The 16,682-nt window shown below is 39.4% G+C and overlaps 1 protein-coding gene across 2 annotated transcripts in view; it reads right to left on the bottom strand.

Annotated features, from left to right (window-relative positions):
- MON2 (MON2 homolog, regulator of endosome-to-Golgi trafficking) overlaps nucleotides 1-15,636 on the bottom strand; it is a 66,110-nt gene extending 50,474 nt beyond the window's left edge. For both annotated transcript variants that reach the window (XM_059472022.1, XM_059472023.1), the window contains exons 1-2: nucleotides 15,424-15,636; nucleotides 2,404-2,467 (exon numbers count right to left, since the gene is read on the bottom strand). In XM_059472022.1, coding sequence (XP_059328005.1) covers nucleotides 2,404-2,467; nucleotides 15,424-15,534 — 175 coding nt within the window. In that variant the 5' untranslated portion in view covers nucleotides 15,535-15,636. The remainder of the gene's footprint in view (nucleotides 1-2,403; nucleotides 2,468-15,423) is intronic.
- Nucleotides 15,637-16,682: the final 1,046 nt, after the last annotated feature.

The raw sequence follows: 16,682 nt of genomic DNA, 5'->3' as shown, positions 1-16,682 counted from the left end.
TCACAACACAATCCATATAAGTATTTTTAGTTAATGAATCTGAAAAATCAATGTTTTGTAGATCTCCTTTGGTACCTATCTGGTTTTATAGCAACCAGGCAGAGTTGTTCCCCATTCAGAGGATCTGGAGCTAAATGCTGATTACCCCTTCCAACTCAGAATATTCTGTGATCACATGTTTCTGTGGCTGTATTAGCTTCAGTCTTAAAATGCACAATAAATTTCTCATTGCCAGATCTGCCTTCATTTTGCTACCAATTTACAGCAGAATATATTAAAAAGAAATCTACCTTACTGAACCATAACAAATGAGAAGGTTTTGCGAAGTATAACTTACCTGTTCATTTCATCAGCAAGATTACAATTCTGATTTTTTAGAAGAACTCCTAAACCATAAGTTTTTGCACATCTCAAAGCCACATGGAAATAATTTCTCAAATTTATCTCCTGTGCTAAAAGGCTTTCTCCTCATCTGGAATTTTTCAAATTCTTATAAATAAATAATAAAGTATGTACACACTGACAAGAATGAAGACTTTGAAACAGCTCAACTTAACTTTTCAAAGAGAAAGAGAGAAGTTAGATCAATGACCTCAAAGTTCTGGCAGGTTAAACATATCCCACAAAAAATAACAAAGATTTTCAGATTTTAATAAAGATTTTAAGCCTGCATCTATTTTCCTAAAAATTATAATCCTACACAACGAAATGCTTCAAGAAAGCCCCAGATCAGCTTATTCAAAACAATCTGATACATTTGTTCTTATCTATGTTAGTGAAATGACAGTTTACATCAAGATATTAAAAAAATGATATCCTGATCAAAATATTTATTTGTATTACTAGAATGTCTTGTAGATGCTCCTAAATAATCTAGCAGTCAAAATGTATCCACTGATTCCACAATGACATTGTAGCATTTTGCAGCTTTATTATTACAAAGTGATATACATAATTTTTCTTCAGAAGACTTTAAATATTAGATAGACAATCTCTTGACACAACCTTATGTATAAGATTAGCTTTTAATTGATACCTCAAAAACCACCAAAGTTCATAAAGAATTGAGTCTGTTTAGTGACATTATGCTTTAACTGTGGAATATTAGGATAATGTTCAGGCAAAGTACATTTTCCCAGTACAAAACTGTGGAACAGAGGAAGCAAAAGTTATTATCCTATTAGCAAAGATTAACTAATCAAAATAACTTTTAGGATCTGCTGGTTTCTCAAACCTCTTAACAACAAATCTGTGCAGGTTTTTTGAATGAAATAAATACTAAGTACATTCCAGTTTGAACTTTCCAAGAGTAAATAATTTTAAAAATTTTACCAATTAAGAGAAAGTGTTCCCTCAAAAAGATGAAAGCAAAGACTGCCCATCCATGACTAAATTTAAAGATCTTTCCTATCTCTTCCCTTTGCAAACTAAAAAACAGAGAACTTTGCAGGATTAGAAAATAGCTTTCTAAAATAAAAACTTCTTTAGCAGTAATATGTTGACAGCTTCCAAAATGGCTAAATACTGCCTTCCCTTTTTCATTTGTGTATTTTGATATAGCTGACATTACCTGGCAAACTTTTCCCACTTATGTCAGCATACATGACAGCAGTAAAAACAAAGAAGATAAATAAAAAAGAGGCATTAAAGTGAAATAATGAGGAGTGGGTCTGTTAATACAAATAATCCTAGAAAATGCCTCTTTACCTGATTGACATATCTCAAAAGTAGATATGGTTTTGTAGCTATTTCACTGGACTTGCCAAACAATCTAACATTTCAAGGATTTTGACTACATCTGGGGTAGACACTCAATTATTGATGCAGGGACATTCAAAACTGGCCAAGGGCTTTACCAGCAACTAACAAGAAGCCAACTTTATAAAGCTGAAGACAGTCAGGAGATATTGTTTAAGCACTTACAAATCTGCATCTCACAAGATACTTCCCATCTCTTAAGGCATTGGAACATCTTAAATTGAATTATCTTGTCTCAGATAAAGACGGATTTTTGCCAGCCAGTTACAAGTCCCAAAGGCTGGACTAATACACAGATGTGGATCATATTGCAGAACTCCACACAGAGCACTCAACCACAACAGCTAAAACACTGAGAATGTAGGGCCTGAGTATTTCATGGTACTTTCCTAAGTGAATGATTACTTTTGTAGAGCATCAACTGAAAATGGAGCCCTTCCTCAGCATCCTAATAGCACTAACAAGAAACAAGTAGTGTTAAAAAATTTCTACACTGGATTTTTTGCTAGGTGCCCAAAAGTAAAGCATCAACAATACAGCACACACTTGAAGACATGTAGCATTAATAGACATATCCAAGACATCTTTTTAACATTTTGATCTGTAACTCAGCTTTATTCTTCCTACTGCACAGCAAATAATTACCTGCCAAAATATCTGTGTTTCGTGCAGCTATTGTTTTCACTTTTATTATTCCTGATTCAGCAGCCTGGAAGAAAAGAAAACAAGTAGTTTAGATGCTATATCATACATCAATATCTGTAAAGAAATAAAAAATATTGTAGATAAATAAAAAGGTATAGTCTCAGATAAAGAAATGCATTTGCAGTGGTTTCTGCCAGCAGAGTTAATGCAGAAGTGAAATTTTTGTAGTTGCTGGAATTCCTTTCTAGAATTCCACAGGAAGGGTTATATTCAGAACTTTGAGAAATCATGATTCTCATTGTATTACTTTCCAGCCTTATGAATGAAAAAAAAAAATCACTAGTAAGCATAAACACTGTTACAGTCTCTAGACAGTTTCAAATTACAAGTATAAAAATGAAACCCATCTTCCCCCTGGATTTTGGCTCCCAAACGTCCTATACAAATGATCCCATGGCAATGCCGCAAAGGTGACTTTCTAACAACACTTTCTGCTCTTGCCAGCATGCCACACAGAGCACAGCACCAGCTCCTCTTTCCCTTTCCCCCAGGTATGACTTGGCAGAGCAGCAGCATCATCCTCTTGCTCTCCCACTCCTCCAGCAGGGCCAGGGCTGCCCAGCCCAGCCAGGGCATCACGCACGGCCCAAGGGAACAGCAACTCCCTCTCCAGAGCCCACAAACACTCCCCTGCAGAAATCACTCAAGCCGTGCTCTCTAACAGAAATCGAGCCAAACTGGAAACAACACTGAAGCTTTGCATTTCAAGACCTTGACTTCTGAAAGCTTTGTGTACAAAATAAAAAAGACATATTATACATTGTGCTTTTCCAGTTTTTAAATTTCATTAATACACTATAAGACTCCGGAAAGAATTAAACAAATCAAAATAAATGCAACAGGTTTTCCCAAATGACTGGATGCAAATTGCTGGAAAATACTGTTCTGCAAATTTGAAAGCACATTTCCCCCTTTTATTTTAGCTTTGTATTTCTGTGCACTTTCAACACTACACATTACTATTTTTTCCTCTGATACTACTATTTAAAGATGTGTGCTGTCACCTCATAAAACAGATTAGAGAAGCAAAGAAACTGTCATCGGAAATATGAAAATGATAGTACATGAAGTTTTACCAAGTGTTAATATTCCCTCTCCATCAAAACATTATTCCAACAAGGTTTCACAGAAAGTCAGGTTAAGGTGACTGTATAAATTCATAATTAAATATTTAAATTAAGAGTTGACACACATATTTCTCAAAATAGCTAAATGAGAAATGCAAAGCTGAGGGGTTTTCGTTTGGTTGTTTTTTTAAAAAATTTGATTTCCCAAAACAATATAGGAAGACTAAACACTGCCTGGAGTGTTCTGGAGATTTATTTAGATTTTTCTGAACACAGTTTTCTACTTTAAAAATGAAGTCAATAATATTCACAGTGCCTGATTAACAATACAACATGCTCAAATGAACACAAAGCAACATGAACATATATATTTTGCATAACTAAATTAAGGCATGTCAAATGCAGCTCTTATTTATTTTAATGATTTTAATGATATTAATTTAATGTGTTGAACTTCTTGTCATAACACTTTGTTTCTACTAATTAATATGAAGGATTTGTCACAGTCCAACTTAAATCATCTTTAAATGAAAACTAATCACAATTACTAATGGCAATTGATTTCTGTCTTGCCAGGAGTGACAAACTCATTATGATTCCAAGAAATATTAAGTCTGCTCATAGTAGTGGCATTCACAAACACCATGCACTTCACACAAAAATTTTCCAACATAATGGCTCTCAGTTTTTTCCATGCTGGCTTTATATAAAATACTATATATTTAAAAAAAAAATAAGTAAAACAAAACAACTGCTGAATCTAAGCATTCTTCTCCATGAGATACAGAAATTTGTATGATCGTCTGCATGATGCTATGGTTTCTATTCCAAATCTCAGTTAAAAATATTTACAGTTAAAAACTAATTACACCACATGTACCCTACAAAATACTCTATTATATGTGTAAAAGAGACAACATATTAACACTATAAAAATATACCTCAGTTGATCACAAATAGCCAATAGAAAACATGATAACTACAAACAGTTCTAGTCTGTATACATTAATGTAAAAGTGTGCTGGGATTGCATCAGTTTAAGTGGCAAATTAAAAGATATATTCATAGCTTTTTAAGTTTACAAATTTACATCAATTACTGTAGCAGTTTGCAGGACACTGTCACATGAGAACAGGATCTTATAAAGCACTAATCAAGGAGAGAACATTATATTGTGTGTATTTATGGATACAAATATGATAATTTACTTTCACATAAATATAAGACACAATGTTTTTAAATCAATACCAATTTTAGCTGTAACATTACCAGCTTCCCTTAGCACCACAACTCATAGCAGCCTAACAAGCAAGTCAGTTCTCTCTTTATTTTGAACAGAAGAAAATATACATGGAATTCCTGAAACTTAACAAAGCTTAAATGTATTTAAAACCTTCAGCCAATTAGATTTCCAATTCTGCTGCTTTAATAATTGTGAAATGAATGATATAAAATGTCTGAAACACACACATGCCATTATTGAGTTTTGTTTCATGTTTCTCCTGAAGCAACTGCAGCATCCAGTCTGGGAAGGTGAAATATTGAAGAAGAAGAGAAACTGACTCTCAGGGATAGAACATATTCAAGTCAGTCTCTTCCAGCACTTTGATCTGGCTTTAATCAAACAGTCAATAACCCCCAGTAAAATTCAAGAAGACCCTCTACACTCAAACACTTGCCCCATCATCTTTCTGCTTCCATGGAAATTACCAAGTATTTGCTAATTACATGGAAATCACCCTTCACAGAAATCAAAGTAAGGCAAAGAGACAACCTATGTACAAAAAAAAAAAAATTAAAAAGATCAGGAGAGTGCAGTTTCAAGCAGACTGAAAAGGAGTCTGTGCATAACATCTATGTTCTGGCCTCAAAGTTCCTCTCTGAATGTGCAATCTGAAAACAACATTCACAGCTGCCTTACAGACAGAGGTTCTCTGCATGTGAGAGACCACAATGTGGAGATGCATAGAGACTTCCGAACACAGCTTCAGAAGCTTCTCAGATCCAAAACTCTTACTCTCTTAACAGCCTTCTCAGTCTTCAGTTGAAACAGGGAAAACTTTCAGCCTTCCTGTCACAGGTATGCTGTGAGCATCTTCCCAATTTTTGGAAACTTTTACTTTGTTTAGGATCTAAAGCACTTATTGGGTAAGAGAGGCAGATAATATCCACTCAGGCAATCAGTAAGGAAAGATTTAACACATCCTCAAGCAAAACCAACATTTGCCAACATCCAGGTAACAATCATGAACCAAATTTTTCCACATTACATATATTTAAAGATCTGTAACTCATAAATCACATATGAAGGTATTAGGATAACTGGGATATTCAATTCTACATGAATTCAACATGACATAAAGGCAAACCATCCACACCATGAGTGGTAAGTGGATCTAGAAAGCAGCAGTTCTTCAAATCTGTCTTCTGGGACATTGTGGAAGCTCCTAAATCCAGCTGCAGTAGGCAATCTACATTAACTAAAGATACCACTTGAGCTAACTCCATGATCACCATATCATTACCCTGCAGCCCAAGAACAGGACTTGTCTTGGCAGTACTAAGAATAATAGCATGGCATATGCTTGAACATTTAACATTAACAGAGGTACATCTTGGACCTCTACTGCAATGCACACAGGCAAGTAAAGGACCAGAGGCATCAGCTGGGATGTGATCTGACAGTACATCAGGTGCTCTGCAGTAATCTCTATGGACTTGTCATTCATTACTCTGGGGGAAACATGAAAGCGCTACCCTTCTTTTACTGAAAAATATAACATAGTTAACAACTTTTCATAAGGGAAAGATGACCCAAAATTTGAATCTAAAGTGAGAAAAAGTAATTGTTGTCTCTGCCATAGCAATCGTTTCATTAAAAGTTTCAAATGATTTTTTTAAAAAGTTTAAAAAGGATAAACATGCTGATCTTCAAAGGAATTTGTATCTAACAATTAGGAACAAAGTCAACACCTTTTTGACTTTATTAACCAAAAAGATATACATTCCCATAAGGATATTTAATGCAACAATCAAACATGTACTAATTTATACTAAGGATTGATCTAACATCAAGAATCTTTTTGTATGAATTTCTAAATGTGATAGCATTGTTACCAAAAGTTAATAAAACCAAGAATTTTCACTGCTAGTGCTTTTGAATGACCATTTGTGTTTTCATTGTACATTGGAGCAAATTGCTATCTCCAGAGACACTAAAATTGTTTTAACATTTGAAGCTCTTGATTTCTCTATTCTCAAAAGAAAAGCATTCAGAAAGAATTATTTTTATTGGTATTTACATTACATTGTTTGCCAACCTTTTATTAAGACTGGATGAGAGTAATATGTTATCTATAGTCACTTGCATATCTATTACATGAAATAAAAAGAGCAATTTTTTTCTATCCATGACTGTCTGCCTTTCCAACTGGGACACTAACCCTATATCCAACAGTTTAAATAAGAGGTCCTCCTGTCCAAAGTAGAGCTTCACTTCATTGTTATTCTGGCTTGCTGTGCAAAAGCACATTCTGGACCATTACTATACAGCTAAGCTATTGCTTAAAAAGAACACACAAAAAACTCCTCACTAAATCAGTCTCATGAAAGCACTCAAGTGTACCACATTTGTGTGAAAAAGCCCTGTACTTGCCTCCTGTATTTTTATCTTCCTCCCCCTGAGTACTACCCCTACTTTGACCCTTCTCTTTTATGTATACTCATTTTACATGTAATTTAAACTGGCAAAATGCCAGTCTTGATCTGACATTGCTGTGCACTCACAGGGGTTTATTACACTGAACAGTTTATCATTTTGTTACAAAATTATCATAAATTTGGAAAACAAAAAGCTTTAACAGATTTTATCATACACTTTCTTCTCCAGCTGAAGATTTAAGATATTGCAGTTTATATTTTTTCAAAAACACACAACCCTGTTCATTCCAGCTTTAGTGCAACTATATTAGTTGCTCTCATATTCAGAGTGCTCATTCACACTTAACAAGAATGACTACTCCTCTGGCCCATTAATCTTCTGAAACTGTCAGTTTGCAGTACCAGTAGCCAATTCAAAATGCTGAAGGTTAACCATCAGTAATGCCAGGAGAATTGCCAGAGTTATCGGAAGTCTTCAGAGCTGCTGCCTCTGGAGCTGCCTCACTTGACGTGAACATAGAGATATTCAAATACAAATACATACTACCACAAGTTTTCATTTGACAGTCAAAATACTACACCTCAGCTGGAAAGAGCATCACATACAAATTAACAAATCCAATCACAAGGCATAACATAAAACAACTCATTACCAAACTGCACTAATGTAGACAGAAAGGCAAAAAAGCTAACACCTGAAAGAGAAGAAACACAAGTCACATAGCAACAAATTTCTAAGTTCTTCTTCTCTCTTCAACAGAGAGAGCAAGGATGTACCTCGTATGCTGTACTGTATTCTGTATAAATTATATGGATACCTAAATAGTACGTATAATACATTATACATGGTATCTCTCAGGATAAGGATATCTCTTAAGATACCCTTACACTACATAGGTACCTAATGTATATAACACCTTATATACATGTATATATCTAATGCATATAATACATGAGATACCTATGTAGCATCAGGATGTTCTGAGAGCCCGTGTCCAGTATTAAGAGATTTCTGAGTGATCCATTCAAGTACCACACAACTGATTTTAAACCACTGAAACAGAGCACTTGCACTTGAAATGTAGTTACATATTTTTGACACAACAATTATCATTCTATGTTAAAAACAAAACAACACCCTGTTTCAGAGCTTCAGGAGACATACACTTGAAGTTCAAACTAATGTTGCCTTCAGCTTCTCAAGCACAACAGACAGGACCAGGCAACTTTTGAGAATTTGCCACAAGCACTATATTCAGTCAGCAATGTCCATTTGCCAGACACCTGGTAAAGGGAAACAACAGTTCACAGTTTAGGCACTAGTTGAGAACTGGAGTCACCAAGGATTTCCAACTTCTGCTGCAAGTTTCCTGTATAATATTCAAAAAGCCATGGGAGGCAGATGAGAATTAAATCAGAGATTAGGATGCACAAATTTAAATATTTAGACTCCTGTTACAATGGAGATTGTCTCTCCTGAATGCCCCTTAATTCTTAAAGCCTCTCCTTGAGCTAATTCAGCTGACCCACTGGCAGGGGCTCAATGCAGAGGTCTAAGCTCAGGCCTCTGTATCCAAGACAACTACACGCAGACACCAGAAGACCCAAGCTCTTCTGGACCAGAGGCTGGAAGTCAAGGAGGAAACATTATTGAATCTCAAGTGGCAATGGAGAACACCCAGTGTGTAGGTGTTCTGCACAATCAATGAAGCTCAGACACCCAACATCAGGCAACTTCATCCTGCACTGAAAAGTGTAACTTGGAAAGCAGAAAGACAGACCAATATAGTGAAAGTTTTACCAATTTTCTTCATTCATTACATTTCAAGGCATTACATGATGAAGAAACGTGACCTGTGTGCCTTATGTGAATCACTTCAGAACATGTGACATTTCTATTCACAGACTAAAATGATCACATGAAACTTATGATTTACAATTGACCATGAAGCTTAGAAGACATCTGAAGAGACGTTTTTCCCTGTAAGACTTTACTTTTAAAAACATAATTTTGAAAAAATACTACTGTATAAAGGTCAATATTAAATAAAAATCATTGCAAAATTAATGGACTCCAAACATGAAGCTAGCGGATGCAGCAAATGGTAAAGATCAGAAATTATAAAAAAACCTAAAAGAGATATTAGGGATTACTGGTTTCAAGTTACCAGCTCAGCTATGGGCTGGCAACTCAAGAATGCTACAGAGTAATCTCCAGTCACATGCACAAAACACATGCTTTAGTGCAAGCTGCCTAAGTATGACAACATACATTTTACAGAGCATTGTTTCTCTATTTTGAAAAAACTCTTAAAACACAGTTAAGTGAATACCCATTAAAAAAACCAACCAACAAACAAAATCCTCTAGTGTTCATCCTTTTAATGTTGTGAAGACCTGAAAATAAACCTGGAAAGTTCAGTGTACATTGAATTCCCTGTGGGCTATAGTGTCAGAATTAATTAAACCATTTTATTAAAAAAATAAAGCAGGAAACCCAAAAACTTGGTTACTCCCACAGAAAATGGTTTATGTCTTCTTTCCTAGGATCATTTGGTTCATCCTTTTAACACTAAAGTAGCAGAGCAAAATGAATGCAGAGCACTCAGAAACTATTCAATGCTAGAAGTACATCAAATGACTCAGATGCTCATATCACAAGACAGCTCAGCATGTAATTTCTTTCTTAGCCTTCTGCAGTATGTCTACTGCCCTATATTCAACAAAATTTCTGAAATTTTATTACCATTACAGAACAAACAGCTAACAAATATTCACACATGTTTTAACTGTTCCTTCAGTTGCATTAGGAGTCCTAATGATCACTTTGACATTATACACTAAATTAACTGATCTGTATCTTTTTAATGAGTGTTTACCTTTTGCAATACATCCTCATGTTTAGTTTCACACAGCTACCCAATGACATCAGGGGTTCTTTAAAAAGAATAAGCTTCCCAATCACATTAGCTTTAAAATGTGTTTGGCAGATCATTCCTAAACAAGAATGATGTAACCCAGGGGACTGAACTGTCATGTATGTCACTCAATGCAAACAAGACTGGACTCTAAAGGAAGAAATGTAGAATAATGCTCGTCTTCACACAACACAGCACGCAGCCTCTCAGTAAGGGCAAATCCTATCTCTTGCCTCAGGCTAGTCCACACCACATCTACTGTAATTGAATAATTTAAAGTTTGCTTTGTCCAGAAGTCACTCAAATCCTCCCTTTTTAACTTTTACCCTAGCTTTATAAGGCTACTTGCCTGCAAGAAGATTTACTTATAAAAGAAGAAAAAATAAGTCTGCAAAATTGGATTCTATTCTTTTTCCCAGATACAGCAAATTACAATACAGTTTCAAAAAGATGTCTATGTGCCAAAGGTGCACAACTCAACAAGTAGCTAAGTAAAAGCAATACTGCTCCTTCAAACAAGGACTGGGTAAAGAAACAGCACAGTGAGGCTACCAAAAGCTTTCTTCCAAGAGACTCAAGAGGGCACTTCTACTGATCAAAATATTCAAAGCTAATTCTGTGATGCTCTTCCAGTGGAGGCAAGTCAAATACAACCTCTTTCCCAGCCCCATTACAGCAACAAACACCCTAAAACATACGGGCACCTGCAACCCATTACACAACAGCCCAAGAAAAGGGCATGCCCTGGCCCAGGCCAAGCTGACCCTGCCGTAGTCCCTGTCTGCCCCAACACTGCCAGCCCTCTGCCTTCCCCTCTCCTACCAGCAGAGATGTGCCTGAAACTCTACAGGGAGCTGGATAAGAGTTACTTTTGTTTGTTTGTTTTTGGTGGTATTTTTTTAAACTCACTTTGCTTTTACTCCTATTTAAAAGTCAAGAAAAGACCTGAGACAACACAGACAATACAAGCCACAAGCCTACAAGAAAGTTGCGACTGCTTGACTGGATCTGTGTAAACAACAAGGATTTACATAAAACTGGAATTCAGGCTGCAAGAAACTTTTGGGTATACTTGTTTCTCATTTTAACTCCATTACTTCTGCCAATTATAAGTATTTTACCCTTGCATTTCTAAGTTTTTTAATGCAGTAGAATTATCTAACCAAATCAGATGCAGTTTACCGAGCAGTATTTTCATTCTGTAATAAGAAACAGCAGGTAAATCTATTTAGGACAGTAAACCATCTTCAATTCGGTGATAAGAGAAAATTCTTACTCCAGTTCACCAAGGAGAGGACCACAAGCTTTCCCCAAATGCAGCACACAATACCAAAACTCCAGTCACTAGCAGGTCAAAATAGTTTTTAAAGCTCTGTGTGTGCAGCATGCAATTCAGTGCAGCATAAGCAGCACTGCAATACTCTCTAGGACAGAGCAAATCTCAGAGCCCACTGTATTAAAAATTATGTGTTAAAGATCAAGTAGTATTGTTTTCTAGGAGAAACACCAGATTATTTGAGATAACATCAACAGGACTGATGCCTCTACCAAAGACTGTTTCATCCTCTGCGATTTCAAGCTCCAAAAGACAGTGTTTTATTTACATTTTCCCTGAGAGCTTCTATCCCATCCATGGCTGGCATCTACTTTTCTAATTGGGCAACAGAAATACATCATGAAAATACAAACATATTTTCCAGCAATGTCATTATTTGCATGTCTGCCAGTATAAACAGGTTTGGCATATCAGAGACATAGTCACCATATCCCTTCTTGGTCATAGTGTATAGCATTCATGCCTAGTACACTTCTGTAGTCACTGCTGATCTGAGGAAGTATCAAACATAAAAAACATCCAGCAACAAAGAGAAACGAGCTTCAACTGTAATAGTAACTGGTATTCTCCACACCCTTTAGAAAAATAAGTCTGTTATGTTATTTAAACCCCAAACTTTGTCAGCAATACAATTTCAGGTTCTTTCTGCAGCTCCTATTTTTAAAGCCTTAAATGGTATAACCTAGGAAAATCCTACTTTGGTATATTTGTTAATATAGAGCACAGACAACATATGGATACTTTGGAGCCAACATCCTGTTATTTCTCAGTTAAAAGCTCTAACTAAGGGGAAGGAAGTTGGCCATATTTGTGTCCAAGTTTAACAATGGGAGAAACTCACTAATTTCAACGTTTCGTAACAGATTATTGAAGTCAGCAAAAACCTCAGACTCTAGAGCTGTAAGTTACTGGACTTACAACTACACAATTTTCACATGAACATGACCTACTAAGAAAACTTTAAAGACTCAGAGCAACAGAAAAAATGAAATTAAAGTCCTCAAAACATTGAAAAGTTCAAGTTCCATTTTCAATAAGGTTTCATTAAGAACTCACTTCTACTTCCTAACTGAGGATAAGATCTAGATCCCATGGTTGGTTGTCCCCTTCTCTTCTCCATACAAACCCCTCCCTCATCCTCCTCCTCCAAAAGAACTCCACTAAACTTCTTCAGCTGTGTCATATACATGCCTGTTCAAAGAATCATTTAATATTGTTTTGGTGTCTCAGAACCTAAGAGATTCTGCACAATTTTGTAATAACATATGACTTAGAAAGGTGTTTAGAGAGTGAAAACTAAGCCCCTTTTAATAAAACAGGCTCTATTTTTCTGATCATACAACTGGTCTAAATCCTTACAGTACTGGTTAAAGAATTTACTCAGGTTAATCATCCGAGCAACAACCAGAACTGAGAAGTACATTACTACTTTTATCACAGCAAACCCATCACCTAAATTCACTTTGTAGAATTTTAACACTATTAATATAAAGATAAAACAACAAAACCAGAACAGACAATTCATTTTAGAAGTGGCTGAAGATAACAACTGTGAGCAAAATCTTTGACTATGTCAGACACTAGAAAGATGAGGAGAAACAGTTTACCTTTACAAAGTACCTATCAAATCTAACAACCTTGATATACATCTCATAACTATTAATTTGGGACTAGGAGTTTTTCAATCATTTTATCCCAGTATGGTAAGCGCATTAAGTGACATGAAAGCATATACACCAACTGCAACACAAACTCATAAATTACAATGCATGTGGGAGAGTTTAGTTACACTACAAGTTAAAAAGTGAGCTGGTAAGAATCTGTTTTCAAAAGCCAGTATTTAAACATGTTTTAAAAAAGTGGTGCTGTTTCAAGTCAGTAAGAAGAATACGCCATTCCTCTGATCATTCTAGCCAAATCTAATCATGATCAGACCAAAAGCATGCAATTAAAATATCTCCTTAAGCAGCTGAGATTTGACATAAAGGACACCTATTTTCTTTAAAACTAGAACAAAAAAAGGGCTTCCAGAAGTGAGGAAATAAGATCGTTTCCTGCAACTGTATCATACATCCTACTGTAAGACTGCTTTCACCTCAGACTGTTTGTCTGAGGTGAAAGCACAGAATTCCCAGCAGAAAGTCCCAGCTCCTTATAAACATCTTCCTGTACTATTCCAATAAACCCATCCAAATCCCAAACAATTGTGAAAAAGTTTATTAAGTGCTTTTAATGAAGAAAGCTACACAAATTGCTGTCAATTTAAAGTGAACAACACAAAGGTTGAGCTTACACAAGAATATGATAAACGTGCTGAACAAGTATGAAGTACACACAGTAGTTACTATAATATTCCGCCATGGCAAACTTAATGAGGCATTACTAAAAATACTTAGCTTATGAACGACACTGCCCAAGTCCTTTGGAGATCTCAAGGAAAATAAATGTTAACACAGTGGGGAAACTTGTTCAGAGATGAAACAAGAGTCACACAGTAATACACAGAAGGGAGTGCAAGCAGCACTCCCATCTCCCTTCAAACACACAGAAGTTTCTGTTCTACTGACTGCAGCTCTTTCTTATTTACATGTGACCACACACAATTCGTCAGGACTGATCGTAACTTTCTCTCGTTTTTCTGTGACCACACAAAATTTCACAAACGCACCAGCATTCCTCTGCAAACTAAAATAGTACACAACATTCTCTGCTACAGTGTGTCACCTCATGTCTTTCAAAACAAGCACAACAGTCATTAGCTTCAATTCAGCTGTTAAAGTGTATGTTACTTTGTACAACATTAAATATGCTATCACTTAATTGGAACTTAAGTCACACAACACCCGCAATGCCTTTCTCAGATGCTTCTGGGTCTGCATCTTAATCTGATCTAATTGTTTAATATTTTTCCTCCCGCTATTTCATAGAGAACTTTTTTAAATGGTAAGCAGCAAACTGCTGATAGGGAAAAAATTAAACTAACTGTATAAAAACAACGGGAAAACATATGGTTAAAAAGTATATTTTAAGTTAGCAAGAAAAATTCGGATTCCTCTTCAATTAAAATAATCCTGTTCACCGAGATTACTGAGGTCTCAGGCTGCACAGCATAAAGTCACGTTTCAAAACCAAAATACACAGTCCTACTGTAATGAGTATATTAAAGAGTTTCTTAAGAAGAGAGGAAAAAACAGTAACCCAAACTTCTGCGTGTCCCAAGCTTCCTCAGCTGTGCCCACACCGCTGGAAAGCCACACAGCCCCAGAACGACGCGGCAGCGATGACGAGCGACCACCACAGCTGCCACCGGCAGTCACGGGTGTGCAGTGCTGAGGAATAAGGCACCGGGCCGGGCAGCACAGCCTTCGAGAGAGCGGCAAGGCACAGACCCGAGGGGAGACCTGCGGGGCCCCGGCTCCCCCGGCAGCCGCAGGGCCGGCCGGGGCTGAGCACGGCCCTCCTCGGCCGGAGGGCGCCCGGCGGGCTCCCCGCTCGCTCGGGGCGGACAAGCCCCAGCGCCGAGCTCGCCTCCGGCGAGTTCCGCTCGCTCCGTGGCGCCGAGACAGCCGAGCCGAACTTTGTGTTTCTCCCCAGGGCGCCGAGGGACCGCCCCCGCTTCGCCCGTCGAGAGCCGGTCGGTCCGCCAGCCCCGAGGGGCACAGCCCGGCCCACGGCGCCCGCCTCGGCAGCGCACTGACAACAGCAGCCACAGAACATGCGACAGGCACAGCCACATCTGGGCACAGCCACATCTGGGCACAGCCACATCTGGGCACAGCCACATCTGGGCACAGCCACATCTGGGCACAGCCACGGTCGGAGCTCACCGGGAACGGCACCGGGCTGGGTACCAGAGCAGGGGCTCGCCGGCAGCTCCGCTCCGGCCCGGCCCCGGGGCCATAGAGGCCCCTCCGGAACGGCGTCCGCTGTCCGGCTCAGCCCAGCACGGCCCGGCCTGATTCGGCTCAGCGCCACTCACCTCCTTGACGGGGGGGAATTTTTTCCGGCACTCCAGGCTCAGGCCCCGCAGGTCCCCCTGCATGTTTTCCAGCAGCTTCTTCACGGCTTCGGGGCTGCTGGTCCCGGCCATGGCGCCGCCGGGCCAGCCCCGGGCCGGGCGCTGTTCCGAGCGGGCAGGGGCAGCGCCTGTCGCTCCGCGGCCCCGGCCGACACGTCTGCGCCCCGCACCGGAACCCTCCGGCCCAGCCGCGTCCCCTCCCCGCTCCGCGTCCCCCCCGCTCCCACAATCCCGGGCGCCGGCAGCTTCCGCACACACGGCCGGGGGCGGGGAGAGCGGCGGCCGCCGGCTGGGAGGGAGGAAGGCACGGAGGGAGGGACGGGGGCGGCACCCGGAGCCGTCCTGCCGGGCTGGGCCGGGCGCGGCCCGGGGAGCGGGGCTCTTTCCCCAGGGTCCTTTCCCCGCAGTGTCACTGGCTGGGCGTGAAGGGGTAGGAGAGGCGCTGGGATCTGGGCCGAGGGCGGGGAGCTGCCGTGGGGAGGGGACAAACTGCGGCGTTCGCGAAGGGTCACTGAGGAAGGAGGTGGCGAAGCTCTCTGGGTTTCAGCAGCCGCCAGCCCCGCCGAGCTGCTGCAGGGATGTAGGGGTCCGTCCCCTCTGGCCAAGTCCGGCTCTTAGGAGCGTTTGATTTAAAAAAGCAAAAAGCGAGATACACTGCTTTTCTTTAGAATCCTGAAGTTCTTGCTTTCTTTCCAATGCGAGTGAGTGTGCTCTGAAACAGATTTCCCGGAGAGTTTGCGGAGTCTCCCTCGCTGGAGATTCAAGAACCGTCCGGATGCAATTCTATGCAATGTGCTCTGGGGTGAGATGACCCAAAGTGGTCCTTTCCAGCCTTGCCCGTCGTTCTGTGGTTCTTCAGCTGGAGTGAAGCTTTGTGCCCTCCTCGGCTCTGTGGTCTCCTCCAAGCAAAGCGAGGGTGAACCCTTTACTGAGAAGCTTTGAGATAAACACAGGCGGGGAAAATCGAGGGCATGTGAAATGGTTGGGTCCCAGGTATCTTCCATGTCACCAGCAGTGTCCCTCGGAATTCCGTACCAGCAATTTTTAACCCATTTCTAAAGCCGGCTCCCGAACAACTCAGACACGCTCTTCGGTATCTGTTACTCGTAATGCAGGGGAGCTTAGGCCTGATGGTTGCCTGGGAGCTTCCTTCTGGAGGATACCATTCATCATTCACCATAACAATTAACATTTCACGAATATTTTGGTCTCTGCAATAA

The sequence above is a fragment of the Ammospiza nelsoni genome, chromosome 5, assembly GCF_027579445.1.
Source record: "Ammospiza nelsoni isolate bAmmNel1 chromosome 5, bAmmNel1.pri, whole genome shotgun sequence".
NCBI classification, from domain to species: domain Eukaryota; kingdom Metazoa; phylum Chordata; class Aves; order Passeriformes; family Passerellidae; genus Ammospiza; species Ammospiza nelsoni.
The sequence above is the reverse complement of the archived record's forward strand: the minus strand, read 5'-3'. Positions and strand labels throughout refer to the sequence as shown.